Raw genomic sequence first — 18,917 nt, forward strand, 5'->3', positions numbered from 1 at the left:
GCACCACCATTTTAGTTAATGATGCTCTTCCCGCCATGGAGAGGGTTAACGCAATCCAGTGAGACGCACACTCAGTTATGCAGGTTATTGCAGTGCCATAGTTTATCCTCATAAGCTCCTCCCTGTCCGTGGTCACTCGGATCCCCAAACAACGCAGTTCATCCGCGCACCATTCCAGTGGATAATCTAGCGGGAAAGGAGTTGTAGCAGCCGTCAGTGGGAATATGCTCGATTTACCCCAGTTGATCTGAATCCCTGATAACTTCCCAAACACTATGAACTCTCGAAGGATCGGATTTAAATTCTGCTGTGGATCACGTATGTACAGGGTGATATCATCAGCATATAACGATATAAGTATTTGTCGCATATTAAACGTAGTGCCTTGTCCTTGTGATGCGGTCTCAATTTTGCCGCCAATGGCTCTAACGCTATGGCGAACAGCAAGGGGGAAAGCAGGCACCCCTGCCGGTAACCCTGGTAATTTGAAATGTCTGAGACGTGCGCCCATTTATATGCACCCTAGCGACCGGCGCCTGATACAATAGCCTGATTAATGATAGAAAGAGGGGTGGAAACTCCATACGCGACATCACCTCAAAGATGTAGTCACTTTGATTGAATCAAAAGCTTTAATGGCACCCAAGAATACTGCGGCTAGGGGTAGGTCAGGTGAGACATTGTTTAGTACGGCAAAGAGGGTTTTCAAGTTGTGGGATGTGGCCCTCCCAGGGACAAAACCCGATTGATCTGGCAGGATAAAATTTTCCATCAGGAGGCTCAATCGGTTTGCAACTACTTTAGCTAAAATCTTGGCATCACAATTGAGGAGAGAAAATGGTCTATATGTGTCACAGTGCTGGGGCGACTTCCCTGGCTTAAGTAATGAAATTATTAGCGCCTCCCGCATGGATGCGGGAAGAACTCCCACCTCCAGTGATTCCTCATATACCCCTCGCAGGATGGGGGCCATCAGATCTATGTATGTTTTGTAGAATTCCACCGGAATTCCATCCGTCCCTGTGGCCTTCCCTGACTGCATCCCCATGATGGCTTCACTGATTTCATCTACCTCGAACGGTGCACACAGAAAGGTACGTTGAACGTCGCTCAGCCAAGCCAGTGAAACGTCCCCAAGGTAGCGGTCTAAATCTAAGACATCCTTGCGTTGTGAGGAGTAAAGACGCGAGTAATGTTGCGTAAAGGCACTTAAAATGTTAGCTGTGTCGCGACACCATCCCATCTAGATCTTCAAGTTCTATGACATAGCCCGAGTAGCGAGCCAGTCTGACTATCTGTGCTAAGGCCCTTCCCAGCCTCTCCCCCTCTCCGTAACATCTGGCTATCCAGTATTTTCCTCTAAATCGAGCCTCCCTCTGTGCTGTGTCCATATATTCCGTGAGTGTTTCCCGAAACTGGGCCTGAACCGAGTTGTTCGGGCCGCAGCCATCTCCGTCTCCAGTGCTTTAAGCCTGGCCTCTAGTCTGTGTAGCGTGTTGGTGATATCCTTGAGTACCCCTGCAACCTTTGGTATACAAAAACCGCGTAGTGTGACCTTAAATGCCTCCCCCATATAATTTCCACTGTTCCCCTGTTGCGTACAAAAAAATCATGGACCTCCTCCACTAATTCTTCTGGAAAGACCGTATCTAATAAGCTAGGGGCATACATCCCAGACCCTACGTGGCGTTTCAAATTCAAGGCAAGAGAGAGCAAGCGCTACTGGGGTGTGATCCGAATACGTCCTGGCTAAGTGCTGAATACGGGTGACCGCAGGGCCCAGTCGCCTGAACAGGAGCCAATAGTCTAATCTCGCCCACGATGCTGCCTGTGCCGTGTAGAGTGTCCCCTCCCGCGTCAGTGGGTGCAAATGTCGCCACGCATCTACCAGCGGATAGGTGGTTATAGTACCTGCGCGCTCTAGTGTAATGGTGCCGGGCGCGATCTGTCCAAGCTTGGATTGTACGTTACATTAAAATCGCCACCCAATATGATGTGACCACACCCTACTTCAAATATTTTGGCCCATAGCGAGGTGTAGAAATCCGGAGCATCGACATTCGGCCCATAACAGCAGGCTAAGGTTATGGAAATAGTGCCCAGTCTCCCCCATGCCAAACAATAGCGACCGTGTGGGTCACAGCCTCACCCGCTACGTGGAATGGTACTCGTTTTTTTATTAGTATTGATGTTCTCCTTGCACAGGAGGAGTATGAGGAAAATACTATGCTCTGCCCATTTACAAGCAAAGTTGTGTGACGTCTACGGAGTGAAATGCGCCTCCTGTAGCATTGCTATGTTTGCTCTATGCCTGTCCAAGTATGCCAAGGTTTGTCTCCTCTTCCTGGGGTCCCCAATCCTCTGACAATACAAGTTATAACATTCAGTGCCTCTACCTCTGCCATTTTATTCCCCGGTCTATCATCTGTTCACATGCGACCCATTGTGTGCTGCGTCCCCCATGCACCTTATCACATGACGAAATCTGAAATTGCTCCCGATGCACTAATACAACCATTATAGTGAGCTCAACATTAAATGTATTGCACAATCCTGATGCATAAACCGTATGCAATGTATCAAACATGACTCTTCCTCACCACCGCCCTCCCACTGAAGCAGAACCAGTAATAGTAATGCCAGTAATAGACTCCCTCCCCACACCCCTGCCAGCACCCCAAATGAGAAAAAATAACCAATGCAACACTACAAGTCCCGCTAACCTCATGTAGTGTACAGTTCCGGGGGAATACCCATTGGGGGTCATTTCTAGGTGGCATCTCAGAAACCCCTCTCCCATTGAGCCCTCCAGAGATGGAACCACCAGGGTCAAAAGTGGGTGGGGGTGCCCGGTGTATGATAGGTATGGCTCAGTAATCCCATCAAAACGTCTCGCCATTCTGTCCTAGGATTCTAGACTTGCCACCACCCCTACCCCCTGTACAATACCAGTTATTACTCCAGTAGGGACGATGAGGGTATGTTTCACTGCGAGTCGCCTTCAGCGGCCGTTGACGCAGACTGTTGCAAAGCCACCATGGCGTCGTCAGGTTGACGTGCACGTTTTACATGTTTGAGGAATTCCTCGACTTGTTGCGGTTTGGTAAAGAATCTTTGTTTGCCCCGATGTGTAATCCGGAGCCGCGCCGGGTAAAGTAATGCATAGTCATTTTGCGCTTTCCTCAATTTATTTTTAACATCCAGGAACTTGCGCCTCGCTTCCTGAACTATGGGCGTAAAGTCCGGGTATATGGAGAATATGTTCCCATCAAAGGACAGGGTCTGCTTGCTTCTTGCTGCACGGAAGGACACATCACGGTCCCTATAATTTAAAAGTCTGGCTATGATGGGTGGTGGTTTGTTGGTACCGGGGAGGGGGGGGGGGGGGCCCGCTCCACAATGAACTGGTTCAAGAAGGATTCGGCCCCTATCGCTGTCTACATCATTTTCTCTATGTATTCTTCAATTTTTCCTGTATTCTGGGATACCGATTACACGTATAATTATTGCGCCTACTGCGCGCTTCCAATCCTCGTTCTTGGAGGCTATGACTTTGAGTAGTTTGTCCATGTGGGCAACTTGCGTGGTGTGCCTGGAAGTCGCATCCTCTGAGTCACAAATTCGCCTTTCCGTTTCCTTAATTCTATCTTCGTGGCCCTCCAGTTTGTGCGCAATTGCATCCGTAAGTGATGACATACGATCAACTTTATCCTGTATGGTGGCGAAGCCCTGCCGAGCTTCTTGCAGTATGCTCTGTACGTCGTTATCTAGTGTTGTAGTCTCCCTCTGGGCCTCTCCCCCTCCGTCCAGGTCGCGATCCTCTTGCACACCATGTGCACTACGTTTCGCTTCGAAATTCAATTTCGGCTGCCTTGTGTCCGGCTTCCACATGGTGACACTGGCGGGGAACGTCTGCAAGCAGAGTCCTGCACACCCACACCACAGCTCCTCGTAGTCTTGGTCAGTCTATCTCGCCTCAATCGCCTACCTGTTCAGTGTTTATGTAAGGGCCCTCATTCATATAGGGCTACTCCCCCTGTTGTTGCTAGAGCTCAGGCTATTCTGTGTGGCCCTTCCAAGCCAGGCTTGTATCTGGCTCTCCAGCCTCCGTGCGTCTCTCCCAGTCGTCTCACACTCAGGGGTTCCAGGGCGAGGCAGCACAGCAACGATGTGATCAGCTCATAACACTCCCGTCGCCCACGCATTCACTCGTGCCTTGTACCTTAAGTGGGGGAGTTACAGCCCTGGGGCATCCATACATGGTGCGATGCTATGTTTTCATGAGAAGACTATCTGGTGAGCCCTCCAGCAGTGTGTGTGTCTTCAGGGCTACCAGGAATGCTTTCCGGCTAGCCTCTGCTTAAAAGGGCGGTATCGCCACCTCTATGTGGAAATGGCACCAAGGGGCTATGACCAGGCCGGTCTCAAGTGGTCAGCTCGGGGGGGAGGGAGGAGGGAGGAGGGAGGGGCAGGTGATGGCTGTTCTTCCCAGCGGCACCAACAGCACTCAAGCAGGCCACTCTGGGAGGGGTGGGTGCCACAAGCCGCCTCACAGCCTAGCGCCCCCCAGAGCCCCCGCTCCCCCGTCGACGCGTCCTCAGCGCGGGTCTCCACTCACGCCTTCCAGCGCCAGCTCCTCTCACTTTCAGCAGCGCCGCCCGGCTCTTCTTGTCGCCGCTGCTCGTTGGTGCTGCCTCAGTATGCACACCCCGGCCACTTGCCTCTGTCCGCCTACAATATCAGCCGCCGTCTCCTGCTGGTGTGTCCTGAGGGCTGTCTCCGCCGAGCCCCGATCAGTCATGGGCAGCACTGAGTGATATGGGCCGCCACTCCCGCCTGTGCCGTCTCTTCGGGCCTAGACGGTCGCAGTGCAGCCTCAGCCTCTGGTGGTACATGGGCTCCCAGCAGCGCCGCACTCTGCGCCACACCGGACCTCAGGCAGATGTTCCACTCGTCACAACAGGAGCAGGGTAAGACCCAACCACACCAAAATTTCAGTGAGTCTGTCAGGGGTGCTTCTCCATCTATTAGCTAATTTTCAGACGTCAGCTGGGATTTGAAGCAGGATAAATGATAGGATCAATGTTCCGGGCTGCAGGAGCCTCACACTAGTGGAGCCATCTTGCTAGTGCACCACCTAGCGCCCCCATTGTCCAAAGAGCCTTGCCTATTGGGAGAAAATATTTCTCAGGTTGAGTGAGATTACTGGACGCACCCTAACCCCTGACCCGGTGCTGGCTCTCCTTGGTCTAGATAAAGACAGACAAAGAGATCAGAAAGCTTATAGCATTTGGTATGATGATTGCTCAACGCCGGGTTGCCATGAGATGGGGTAGAGGTACCACACCTACGTTAGAGGAATTGGCTGAAGATATGCTCTACTGTAATACTAAATCCGATGTGTACAGCGAATTGTTACCACCCCAAAGTAGGCCTAAAAGCTTCTGGGGGCTCTATCATAACTATCTAGTGGGGAAGGAAACGGTTGAAGCCGAGGGTGGGAATACACCTGTATAATGCTTCCTACTATTGTTATACAGCACTAGCAGAACGAATATATGTAATATTCAATAATTGCACAGCTTGAATGTATGGGTCGTGACATTGATTCACCGCTGGACTTGTATTATCTGCCGTCATGTTTTTCTTTCATTATTCAACTCTCAGGTATTTTGCTTTTGATGCATGGAATTTTTCTCACCACAATACTGGATAACATTTAGCCTCCTAATGATATGGCTGTAATTGTAACTACGTAAGCTATCGTACGTACCACCCTTGTAGGGTGCCTGGTGTGCTGAGAAGTGCTATTTCTTGTTACGCTGTTGAGTAAAACCAAGTAATTTTTTTTTTTTTAAAGTCCTAGCTAAGCATCTTGTAGGAATGGTAGAAGAGTTAGTACAAGCTGACCAATCAGTCAAACAGGCCACTAGGATGAATCTCATGAGACTGAATTCCTATCTTGATATGGCAAGATGGGTGAGGGAACCAGTGACAATCTCATTGAACACCAATAAAGAATCTGATTAGTAGAACAATTGTTTTAGGAAAAAAACACGTGAATGGGCTCCTATGTTGAAATGTATTACAACTCCCTGATTTCTAGAGAAAAGGAGACTGGAGCGCAGTCACAATCCTTTAAGGTATTGTAAATGTATTTATACAGCTGGTACAACCCATGACGAGGAACCGAAGCGCTTTTTCATTGGGTAGAGCGCTACTCCGGAACCGAACATTAATAGTTGATTTTTCTTTCTTGGGCATTAATTGAGTTAGGCTTGTGCTCTTGATTTCATGTGCGTTTAGTAGCGTTAGAAACCGGGATAGAATAATGGGTTTGGATTTGGAAAAGGGGAGTTTGGAGTAGGGCCAGAATGATGGGAATGGATTTTAAAAGATGAAGCAGTAATTTTTTTGTATTTAGTGGGCATGTGCACGTTAGTTTGGCGGCATTGCTAAAAACAAAAAGGGGGGGGGGTGAAAGTTTGAGACGATTGTTTTGGAATTAATAGCAGTCAGAAAGGTTTGGGATGTGAGAGCTAGGGGAGGGATGGGAAGGACGGAAGGGATTTGCAGGATGAAGATGCACAAGGAAGGGTTGCCCTTGTCGCAAATACATTTTGCCCTGGTGCAAAAGCCACTTGCATGTTGGATTCATAAAGGTGCATTAATCTTGGATGTGCTTTCACAACTACTTCAGGATAGCACGAAGCAATAGCTCTACATCTTACCAGCACAAATAATATGGCTTAATGTTAGAAAAGCACTGACACACCTACATACACATAAATATAAACAACACAGTAATTAAACTGTTATGGGAAGTTATATACAGTGGCTGTGGTGGTGTCCTGAGGAGGGAGACAGAATCTTGCTGCACACAGTCATTATTTTGTTTAATATAAAGAACCCTGATAAGACTAAGTACTTGTACTTTGCCAATTATCTGGCTTCCAAACCAATTTAAATACGTGGGATAAATCAATTCTCCGACAAAAAGACCATAGACCTTTAGTCAGAACGCTGCTTACCACTGGTTGTCTCTCATCATCTCACTAGTTTGCTTTTTTAATTAAATGATCACCCTTTCTTGCCCTAAACACCCCTAGTTTCCTCCTCTTGTTTTGTTGCGCCACTGTTCCATGCCTGGTGCCATTATTTATACACTACTTGAAGATAAGCTGTAGCTCCTAGCAATGGATATGTTCTGTACCGTTTTTGTTTTTTCTTTTATGGATGCAGTTACTGAACTTGCCGACAGGAACCTTCCAATTCATTTTATGTATAGTTGCACTGCTATCCCATTCGGTAAATGTGTCTCTCGCACTTTGTTCAAAACAAATGTTGTAAGAAACAAATTAAGTGGTCAATTAGTATGGCACTTGTATCCTTCCACTGTTTACATTCTGGGAACTACTTTTCTCTTTATCCATTAGCATGCCATGCAAGTGCATGCATTTTTTGCCCTCTCCCTCAGGTGTTGCTCCCCAGTGACATTCCTGCTCCTATCATGTTGCTCACCCATCAGACTGCCCGATTCTTTCTCTGCTCGATTGTTTTTATTTAAAGTTTTCACCACCATAACCAGCTTGTGTTACCACATACTCCAAATGCTCATTATGCTTATGCCAGTCACCTACCCACAAAAAACAAAACATTTTTTCTATTAAAAAACAAAACGCGATTCAATGCAGCAAGATTTCCTGTTCTCTGCAGAACTCCAGAAGTCCACTCCAATCACACTCCTAGACCACAGCAACAACTTGGATAACTGGTCTGTGTGGAATGAGTGCAATCCATGGGACCCCTAATAGGCTAATGCATATCAGGTCAATTGCAAATATCTGAAATTGGTAAGGTGTTTCGGGAAAGGGGGAGTGAGGCAAATGCGATCTCCTGTATTATGGTAGAATGCCAGAGAGAAGCTCACTTGTAAAGCACTGGCGAGGTAGGATTGGATAGTTTTGTGAGGGTTTGTACACTCTTTAGCAGGTCTGTGCTTCCTCTAATGTTTTGGTGGGTGGAAAGTGGTGCTTATTGATCAAACAGGTAGTAGGCACTTAGGAACTCATATAGGTCTGTTTGTAGTATAGGGGTAAAGGGGTGAAGCAAATGTTTAGACAGATAGCTAGCTAAACCAGAGAAAACTGTTCACTCATCTATGTTCCTAAGACATGGCACCAGAAGAATGTAGCATAGGAGGCCCGTTACTAGTAACAGTGGAACTATAGATGAGATACAGTGTAGTTACCGTGTGTGTGGGATATACTTCTTTTTTGCTCCTCCAACTTTAATCTTTTGCCATTTTGCTTCAGCAGTTTCCAATGTAAAAAAAGCTCAAATCTAATACTGTGGTTTCTTTGGTCCAATTATGTACATTGAGACAAACATTCTGGGGAAGGCTACAGGGCTGTCACAAATACTCTGTACATGGAGTCTTGCCAGAATGTCGCAACACAGCTGCTACAAAAGCTTGCTTTAAGGGCAGTGCAACATGTGTAAAAATATAAAAGACCAAGAGGGGATAAATGTTCATAGATTCAAGACTGAAGAACGTAAGCTACTGTAGGACTAACTGGATCTTGTTATGCTTTTATTGTTTTAAAAAATACAAATATTTATATAAAAAAAGACTGAAGAAAGGACATAGAAGGCATAAAAAAATCTTTCATACCTTTGTCACATTTCTGGTCAATCTCCCGATGTATACTTTAGTTGGTCGAGGGCTTGGACTACGCCTTTTCCGTTCCTTTTCATCTCTCTTGGGTTGCTTCGATCTGTGTGAAAGGAGCAAATGCAGTGTGATCATCCTTCTTAAATAACTATTTTCTCCCCAAGGAGAAATTGCTGAACACCAGGCCAACTATTCCATATGGGACGGCCTAGATTGGGGCCCTGCAACTGAGGTGAAAGGCAACATTACAAAGCACACCTTAGGTAGCCAGTCAAAACACTGTTGTTGCACAGCTGGATGCTTGGTGCGTGTCCCTCACCATACAGAAGGTCCAACACTGAAAGTGAATTATTCCACAAACTCCCATGCTTTGGAGAACACCAGCATAGTTTGTGTGTCCCAATAGCAAACCAATTCACAGACAACCTGGAGGAGCAGAGTGCCACATCACACTGGGATTATAGAAAACTCACCCACAGGACAACCCTTCATCTAGTAGATCTTCATAAACCGAACACCTGCATCATACTAACAGTATTCTTAGGAGAAGGCCCCTGTTCCCATCAACTGCACAACGTCTCAAAGTTTTCTAGTTGGCTTAGTGCTTGCCACCTCAACAATACTATTGAAGTTAACCTGACAAACTGAATCCCACCACCAATATACATATCATCTTGTCTACAGAAATGTACTTAAACCTACCCAGGTGGCATTTGCAAATGTAATAGGGTTCACTAATTTGCTCCAAGATTACCCACTGCTATTCAATGTGATTCAAACAAACAAAGCACACAAAAAACACACCAATACACCATCACTAAACCATTCAGTCCAGTCCACAACAATCTTTGATCTGTAAGTGCACCAAGATTTCAAAAGGGATTTGAAACAAAACAAATTATGACGCTCCACTACACTGTACTCAACATGACATTACTTCTGCCCCACCATTAGTACCTCACCCATCATTACTTACTTAGAACGGGAACGCCTTCTGTTGTCATGCCGTCGCCGAGATGGACTTGGAGATGCTGATGAGCTACTGGAACTGGAAGAGCGAGAGGAGCTTGAGCTGCCAGATCTGCTTGAGGCAGAGGAAGAGCTGGAGCCGCTACTTGAGCCAGAACTGGAGCCAGAGCTGGAACTGGAAGAAGAGCTGGAGCGGCTTATGGAAGAGAAAGAAAAAAAGAATCAGGTCATTGCTATAAATGTTGTACAAGTACGTACCAGAATGTATTCTGCGTAAAATCATTCCTGAATAGACAATATGAACTAGATGTGTGACAATTACAATAAATAAAACATCCAAGATGAACTAATACCAGTTAAAGTTGGTAGAAATTGAGGTGTTTCCACAAGCTGTAAAGGCATAGGTGCTGGAAGTAGGTATGCAGTAGGTGCTGCAACACCCTCAAAATAACAAAGCTAGAGTTCAGAAGGTGAACGAGCAATAAAGATGCCTATAAATTCAGTTTTTCTATTGTCACATTAGCTGTGCTTTCAAAAACAGAGCTCAAAAGTCACGCTATTTTATCTGAAAATATGCTGCTTACTCTTTTACTATGGGGATTGGTGTTTACTTTCATTTGACTGCAAGTGAGGATTTTGTTAAGTAAAATACGGACTATCTTACTGGGGTTCAATATGCATGAAAGTAAAGGCTGTAGAACGTCCTTGTTTTCTAACACAAAACATTTAAATGCTTGTAAATTAACTGAATACATATTTCAAAATATACCAGCAGTTACAATGCACAAATGGAGCACATGTTAAATATACGTTAAGTGAAATATTTGATCAATGCCAAACCGTTTGGCTCAGTAATTGGGCTCTATAAGGTTGTTCTTGTAAGTAACTTAATAGGTATGTACATTTATGGAATAGCACTTCCATGAAACTAAGCAAAAACGGCCAGTTTATGTAACCTTCTTGTAATTTTATTTTCAGTAAATGGGAAAAGGCAGAATATGCTGGTCAGCCCTGTTGTGCTGAGCACTCCCAGGTCACTAGTTGCCTGTATTAAATGATTGCAAATGCCCTGTGAGCAATTTATGAGTCATAACTCTTTCACATTAAGATGAAGAACATTTATAGGAATATTGTAGAATTCTATGTGTCATAAGAGGAATAAGTGAATCTGCAGCACCATTTGACAGGAAATTATAAAAGACCACATTTCACTTAACAGGAAGTACTTGGAAAAAACACTCCTTCCGGTCTGTCTGTATGGACAACTGAATCTACAGCCCGTCTGTGTGCTGGTCCACGCTAAGAATACGCAACAAACAATGTGTATAGGCTCTATATGCTTGATCACATTAATTCCATCATGTTGCCAAAGATGAACCAAGCAGTGGCAAAGGCAATAGATAGGTTCTTGTAAGCTGATGTAACAGTTACCTTTTATTAAAAACTTCTACCACAAAAATTAAACCACGAAAAGAAATATACAAAAAGAAAATATACCACAACCTTAATGTAGTGGGCATTTGCTTGCATTAACATTGTTATGGTTTAAATCTGTATTGGTTTTAAGAGAGCAGAGATTCACAATAGCCGCCACCTACATCCATTGGCCGGTGGGGAACAATACAGCAAACTTAACTTTGTGGATGGGTGAAGAGAGTTGGAGTGTATAGAAACAAAGGTCAGGGTCAAGGTATCTGGAGGTGGTCTATGTCCCAATGGTGTGGGTGTCTGGCCATGAGGGGGGGATGGGGGATGGGGGGGGGGGGGGGGGGGGGGGGGGGGGGGAGTAAGTTCCATAAACTCCGAAGACAGGATTTCGATTATGGTGCACCATGTTTAATCGAATCTAGGTAGTGTGTGGGAAAGGCCTGTCATCATCTTCTCCATGCAGACAACCTCCCAAATCTTATGTAGCCAGTCCAGTTTAGTTGGGACCTCCTTTGTTCCCCACTGAGACAACAGCACTTGCTTAGCGGCGTCCAACGCTAAAGTGATCACTCTTCCCTGGAAAACTTGAGGGTATTGAGAGAATTGGGGAGTCCTAGTAGGGTGTATCTGGGAAACCTGGGTATATCTGTGTGGTAAATGGTGTCGATGTCTTGCATAACTGAGTCCCAGTAGGCCTGCATCTTCGGACACTGCCAGAGAATGTGTGCCAGGTTGTCCACAATTGAGCCAGCATAGGTCATAACCACCAGGTTTCCATCGTGCTATTCTGACTGGTGCAAGTACCAGTAGTGCGCCATTTTTAGTAACATTTCTTTTCCTGCAATGCTACAGAAGGAGGCCTATAAAAGGCTGCAAGGTTCCTGCACCCTGTCCCATACTCCAAGGGTAGCCCTCCGTACCGGTGAAACAAACCCCAACCAGCCGCCCCCTCCCCTCCCCCACCCCACCCCACACCCCGACTGGTTTAGTGATGCAACATTGATGGCAGTACCCCACGCTGAAAATGTTCCAGCATCACTGCGGATACGCTGGAGTGGATGGGATGAGTGTGCTTAATTAATATCGTTGGACAGAAAGTAGGAAAGCAAAATATGAAATGGACGAGTTTTAAAAAAAGGGTAGTCAGGGTGGGAGCGAATGATAAACCATGACAAACGGAATCCAATGCAGGCATGGATAAAGCTCATATCTTGTCGGGTGTCCCTTCAGGACTCAAAATTACAAACGTATAAGTCAATTTCTGGGGAGGTCTAGCCGTGTCAACTTTTAAAGCAAATACCAAGATCAACAACGAATACAGAATAAATACTTTTGCAGCGTGAATCTTTCTGGTTTCACTATGCTGTGCATTATTCCACGGTCTTGTGGTTGGGTCCGGAATCGTAGTCTTTGCTTTGTTTTTTTTTTTGTAGCCCAGGTGGGCATCGGCGTCACTCCTCTCTGGGTGTATTTCCGGTGACGTCGGCATGCTTCCTGCGGAAGCTCCCACTCTTGGGCGCCATCTTCAGATTTTTTTCCGCGGTCGGGTCTGGATCGTTCCCATTTGGGCTCCTGACATTTTTGGAGAAAGAAGAAGAAGAATACAGAAATTGGAAGGAAAACAACTCAGAAGACTTCAAGAGACTTCATCAACCAAGGGCCAACGAAGGAGAAAACTTCGAGAACTTCGACGCCCGTCGACGAACGCACAACCAGGAGGCCCCCTGAGCGCTCAAGATGGACAACACGCCCTCCAAGTTCTGCCGTAACTGCCACCACAAGTACGCGCAGAAGGACCAGCACCCGGTTTGCAACCTTTGCCTACCGGTCGACCACGGGAGCAAGGACTGCAACGCCTGCTCCGTCTTCACCCCGAAGACCCTTCGTGTGAGAGCGAGTCAGAGGGTAGCGCACGCCACCCTGCAGGGCAAAGCCCCGACTCCATCCCTTTACGATGAGGGATGACTTCCGAGGAAGAGGACAACGCCGCCGCCGAAGACGAGGGCTACACAGTCGTAGAGACCGATAATACCAAGACTTCTGATAAGGTAGGAGACTCTACGGCCCCTAAACACCCGAGAGACTCAGAGTCTCGAAAGAACGAGGGCAAGGCCTCGAAAGCGCCGGCACCAAAAACTTCGGCGCCCGCTGCTGTATTCAGGCTCAGCGGATCCTCTGAGAAGGAGTCCCCGGCGCCGAGGGCTGTTGAACAGCAAAAGTCGTCGAAAAACGTTCCCGAAAAGGATCATTCTACGCCGAGGGAGAAGGACCCTAAAGCACCTTAGACGCCCACGCCGACCAGAGACACGAAATCCAGTTCGGCGACGAAGCCTTAGACGCCGAGGATCAGCTCGGCGCCGAGCCAACCGCCGAAAAGAGCGGCCGAACCATCCGACGCGGAACACACAGCCGAGATGGAGAAAAAGAAAAGGCGCCTCGAGGCCGAATTGGAAAGCATCTTGCAGTGGAAGAAGGAATTCGACGCCAAGATGAAGGTCTACACGATCCCCCAAAAAACCAAGGCACAGGTTGTAGAGGTTGTCGCGGAGGAAGACTGACGCCGAGGAACAGGCGGCTGACGTCGAGGAAATCGACCAGGAAGAGGAAGAGAGTCCCTACTATAGTTAAGACTATGAGGAGGAAGAGGACAGCAGGACGGACCCCGGGTCTGCTCCCTCTGAAACACAGGATGTGGATTATCTGGATGTCGACACCTTAAGCCCAGAGGAGGCCATCGACACATATTCCTCGAGGCCCTCGCCGCCGGCCGAAATCGGGGCCTACAACTCTGTGATAAAGACTGCCGCAGCAGCATTCAGGCTCAAGCTCGACGAAGAGAAGCAGAAAGCAGACTTCCTTCTAGAGACACTGCTCCCCACCCAAACGAAGAGCCAGTACCTCCCCATGCTCGACAGCGTCTTGGCTCAGGGAAGGGAAGCATTCAAGGAGCCCGCAACATGCAAGGCGGTCACCCCAGGACGGAGAAAAAATACAAACATTCGTCAAAAGACCCACACTACATCAGACTCCATCATCACAGCCACAGCAAGAAAGAGGGCAAACGTGCCCACTACTTCTGGGCCACCTCCAGATAAGGAATGCAAGAGGATGGACCTGGTGGGCAGAAGGATTGAACGGAATGCCGCAACCCACTGGCACATGGCGAATTCCAACACCCTGATCAACAGGCACATGTACCAGATCATGGAGGAGCTCGGTCAGTTGGTGAAAGACCTGCCCCAAGATTCCAGGCAAAAGGCCGAGAAATTGGTGGAGGAAGGGAAGAACGCGGCAAATTCTTGCCTCAAGAATGCCCTGGATGGAGCAGACACCTCCAGCAGGCTCATGATGATGGGCATCACTGAGAGGAGACACGCCTGGCTCAGGATTTTAGGTTTCAAGCCCGAGGTGCAGCACAGCACCCCGTTCAACGGCGAAACCTTGTTTGGAGCACCAGTTGATGAGCTCAGCCAACTGAAAAAGGATAACGAAACGGCAAGGTCCATGGGAGCATTGCAGTTCAGAGGTGGCAAGAGGGGCACCCCGTCACGAAGACCCAGCGGGGGAGGTGGAAACCAGCCAGGTACATCACACCAGGCTTTCCAACAAAATCACCAGGCAGACACACAAGTTCAGCATGGTCAGCATAAGCAGTCCTGGCAGTCCCAGCCAAGAGGCCAGTCCTTTCGAGGGAGAGGAAATGGACGTGGACATAATAAAAGAGGGGGTCAGCAGCCCGCCTCTAAGTGACTTCAAATACCTCCGTGTGCCCACCCACAGAAAAGATCCCAGGGTGCAGCACGTACAGAGGGATCAAGTGTCACACAAACTAATCACCTACGACCACATAACACCAGTGGGAGGAAGATTAAGATTTTACCTCCAAAAATGGAGAGAAATCGCGTCAGACAAATGGATTCTCAAAATCATCCAATTCGGATACTGCATAGAGTTGGAGGGGAGGCCAACAAGCAGAAAACCAAAAAGAAGACCACTAGCAAACAAACAACTAGAGCGTCTTCAGGAAGAAGCAAAGGAGCTCCTGCAGAAGCAGGCCATAGAACCAGTACCCTTCAGGGAAAGGAACAAAGGTGTATACTCAACATACTTCCTGGTACCAAAAGTAGACGAAAAATGAGACCCATTCTGGACCTAAGGTTCCTGAACAGATTCATAAGAACGCAAAAGTTCAAAATGACCTCCCTGCAAGAGGTGCTCCCGCAATTGCAAATCAGGGACTTCATGGTCACAATAGACCTCAAGGATGCCTACCTGCACATCCCAATGAACAGAAAGCACAAGCATATGCTCAGATTCACCATCGGAGAAAACCACTACCAGTTCATAACACTAGCCTTCAGGCTAAAATCAGCACCAAGGGACTTCACAAAGTGCCTCGCAGCGGTCGCAGCACACCTACGAAGGAAAGGAATACACGTATATCCTTACCTGGACGACTGGCTAGTAAAAGCAAACTCATACCAGAGATGCAAGCGGCACGCACAAATAGTGACGACCACGCTCATAAACCTGGGGTTCTCCATCCATTGGAAGAAATCCTCAATGGAACCGGAACAAGTGAAGATTTTCCTTGGAGCACAGATCAACACCTTACAGGGCAAGGTGGTCCCCAGCGAGAAGAGGGCGAGAGCGCTAGTGAAAGAAACTCGGCTCTACCAGAAGGGGCAAGCTCGGACAGTGAGGACTGCGAGCAAGATCATGGGCATGATGGCATCATGTATCCACCTAGTACCAAATGTACGGCTCCACATGAGACCCATTCAAGAATGGCTACAGGAGCAATTGTCACAAGTTACAGGTCGTTGGGAAGATCTAGTGGTTGTAACGCACTCAGTGCAGAAGGAAATGACATGGTGGAACATGGAGAACATAACATGGGGAAAGCCTCTAACGCCCCCAACACCAACACCACAGACGCATCCCTGAAGGGATGGGGCGCTCACATGGAGGAACTCAAAGTGAGAGGACTGTGGACGCCAGCAGATGCGACCAAGCACATCAATTACCTGGAATTGAAGAAAATCTTCCTTGCATTGAAAGCTTTCCAAGCGAGGCTGTACAAGCACAAGGTATTGATGCAAACAGACAACACCACAGCAATGTTCTACATCAACAAGCAGGGTGGGACACAGTCAGCCATGCTTTCAAAGCTAGCACAGGAGATATGGAGATGCGCCATCCCACTCAAGATAGACCTGCTAGCCATACACCTACCAGGGAAGGACAACGTACAAGCAGATTGGCTCAGCAGACAGACATCGGCATCCCACGAGTGGGAGCTCAATGCACAAGAGACAAGGTGGCTGTTCGACAGATGGGGAACACCATCAGTGGACCTTTTTGCCACACGCCATAATGCAAAATGCCAAAACTTCGCATCCAGACAGCCCGAGGAGGGATCCCTGGGGAATGCCCTATGGATAGATTGGTCCGGGACATTTGCTTACGCTTTTCCCGCTGATGCACAGAGTGCTCAGCAAATGCAGAACGAGCAACATGGCCCCGATACTGGTCGCACCGCAGTGGGCTAGACAGACATGGTACTCGCAGATCATGGAGATGACAGTGTGCACCCCACAAATTCGGCAAAAGAAAAGACCTACTCTCCATGCAGAACGGAGAAGTGCTGCACCCAGAACCAGAGAGCCTGAGCCTGGTGGCATGGCTCCTGAGGACAGAGTTTGCACATTTAAAACTACCCGAAAACCCAGCACTCGGAAGTGCTATGTTGCGAAGTGGAAAAGATTCACAATGTGGTGCAGAAGAGAAAAGCTTCACAATAAAACGAAGAAGGACTCCACAGTGCTAAAGTACCTCATGCACCTGCTGGAGAGGAACCTTAGTTCATCCTCGCTAAGAGTTCACTTGGCAGCGATAGCCGCTTACACAAGAGGAGAAACGGGCAAGAGTTTCTTCACATCATAAGTGGTGAAGAGATTCCTGGAAGGAGCGAAGAGAATCGCACCACCAAAACGGGTGCCGCCACCTGCATGGAACTTGAAGATAGTCCTAACGGAACTCATGAAAGAGCCTTTTGAACCACTTCACAAAGCCACCCTAGAGATGCTAACAATGAAAACAGCTTTCCTGGTTGCAATAACGTCCTTACGCAGAGTAAGCGAACTTCAGGCACTAACGCTACAAGAACCCTACATACAAATACACAATGATAGGGTTGTGATGAGAACAGACCCACACTTCATGCCAAAGGTGATGTCCAAGTTCCACATGAACCAGTCTATACAGATACAGAGTTTTTTCCAAAAACCAGCCACTGGCGCAGAGCGAGCTCTGCACACCCTGGACGCCAGAAGGGCAGTCATGCACTACATTGAGAGAACGAAGGGACACAGGAAAACAAAACAGTTCTTTGTGTCATTCGCCAACAGTTTCATGGGAAAAGCAGTAACCAAAGAGACCATTGCACAATGGATCGCACAAACACCGGAGGGCTGAGAGAGGCTACGTCTTCAGGGTAATACAGGCTTGGAGCCCTGATTTGAGATCACGCACATACAATTCAATTTATACAATTTGCAATTCACATATATCAAGGAATCGGAAGGTACTGAGCCAATCTTGGTCTAAAACAATGCTTCTGAAAAATTCTGCTGGAAGACTCAACAGGCACACAGAGACTTAAGATATTTATTTCCCCCACCCGCCTGCTCACTTTAAACAAGCATTGGAAATGCAATAGGTCTCGCAGCATTAGAGTTAGTGCTTTTAGAATTGTTTATGGGTTTTTTTGTAAATCTTTAGCATTTTTGTTTCCTGTAGCCAATGCTAAAGAATAAAAAAAAAAACATAAACATTTCTAAAAGCTCTAACTCAAATGCTCCGAGACCTATTCCACTGTGTGAGGGTGAGGGGTTGAGGGTGAGTGAGGGTGGGTGAGGGTGAGTGAGGGTGAGTGAGGGTGAGGGGTTGAGGGTGAGTGAGAGTGAGGGTGAGGGTGAGTGAGGGTGGGTGAGGGTGAGGGTGAGTGAGGGTGAGTGAGGGTGAGTGTGAGTGAGGGTGAGTGAGGGTGAGGGTGAGTGAGGGTGAGTGAGGGTGAGGGTGAGTGAGGGTGAGGGGTTGATGTTGAGGGTGAGGGGTCGAGGGTGAGTGAGGGGTTGAGGGTGAGTGAGGGTGAGTGAGGGTGAGGGGTTGAGGGTGAGTGAGGGTGAGTGAGGGGTTGAGGGTGAGTGAGGGTGAGGGTGAGGGGTTGAGGGTGAGGGGTTGAGGGTGAGTGAGGGTGAGGGTGAGTGAGGGTGATGGGTTGAGGGTGAGTGAGGGTGAGTGAGGGTGAGTGAGTGAGGGTGAGGGTGAGTGAGGGGTTGAGGGTGAGTGAGGGGTTGAGGGTGAGTGAGGGGTTGAGGGTGAGTGAGGGGTTGAGGGTGAGTGAGGGGTTGAGGGTGAGTGAGGGGTTGAGGGTGAGTGAGGGGTTGAGGGTGAGTGAGGGTGAGGGTGAGTGAGGGTGAGTGAGGGTGAGGGTGAGTGAGGGTGAGGGGTTGAGGGTGAGTGAGGGACCGCAAAGCTATGGGGGGCAGAAATACCACAGGAGGGGGCTATAGCATAAATACCACTGGGAGTTGATAGAGCGGGAAAACGGCCAGAGATTTGCAGGGCAGAGAGAGCACCACAGCGAGACAGCAAGGTGCGAACTGTGTGAGATATTGTGACCGGCGCACGGTGGGGCATTCCCAGGGTAGAAACGCACTGGGACAGTGGCAGGACAGAGAACCCGCGCGAAGCTGGAATGGCAAGAAGATCTCTGGGGTTGGTATGGGTGCTACTTTGCATCCCAGTCCAACCTAAACTACAAAAACTCCTAATCAGGCCC

The 18,917-nt window shown here is 48.0% G+C and overlaps 1 protein-coding gene across 1 annotated transcript in view; it reads right to left on the reverse strand.

Annotated features, from left to right (window-relative positions):
* RNPS1 (RNA binding protein with serine rich domain 1) overlaps positions 1 to 18,917 on the reverse strand; it is an 81,801-nt gene that overhangs the window by 27,619 nt on the left and 35,265 nt on the right. Inside the window, exons 3-4 of the mRNA XM_078662944.1 lie at positions 9,651 to 9,839; positions 8,675 to 8,777 (exon numbers count right to left, since the gene is read on the reverse strand). Coding sequence (XP_078519070.1) covers positions 8,675 to 8,777; positions 9,651 to 9,839 — 292 coding nt within the window. The remainder of the gene's footprint in view (positions 1 to 8,674; positions 8,778 to 9,650; positions 9,840 to 18,917) is intronic.

This window comes from Lissotriton helveticus, chromosome 10 (genome assembly GCF_964261635.1).
Source record: "Lissotriton helveticus chromosome 10, aLisHel1.1, whole genome shotgun sequence".
NCBI classification, from domain to species: Eukaryota; Metazoa; Chordata; class Amphibia; order Caudata; family Salamandridae; genus Lissotriton; species Lissotriton helveticus.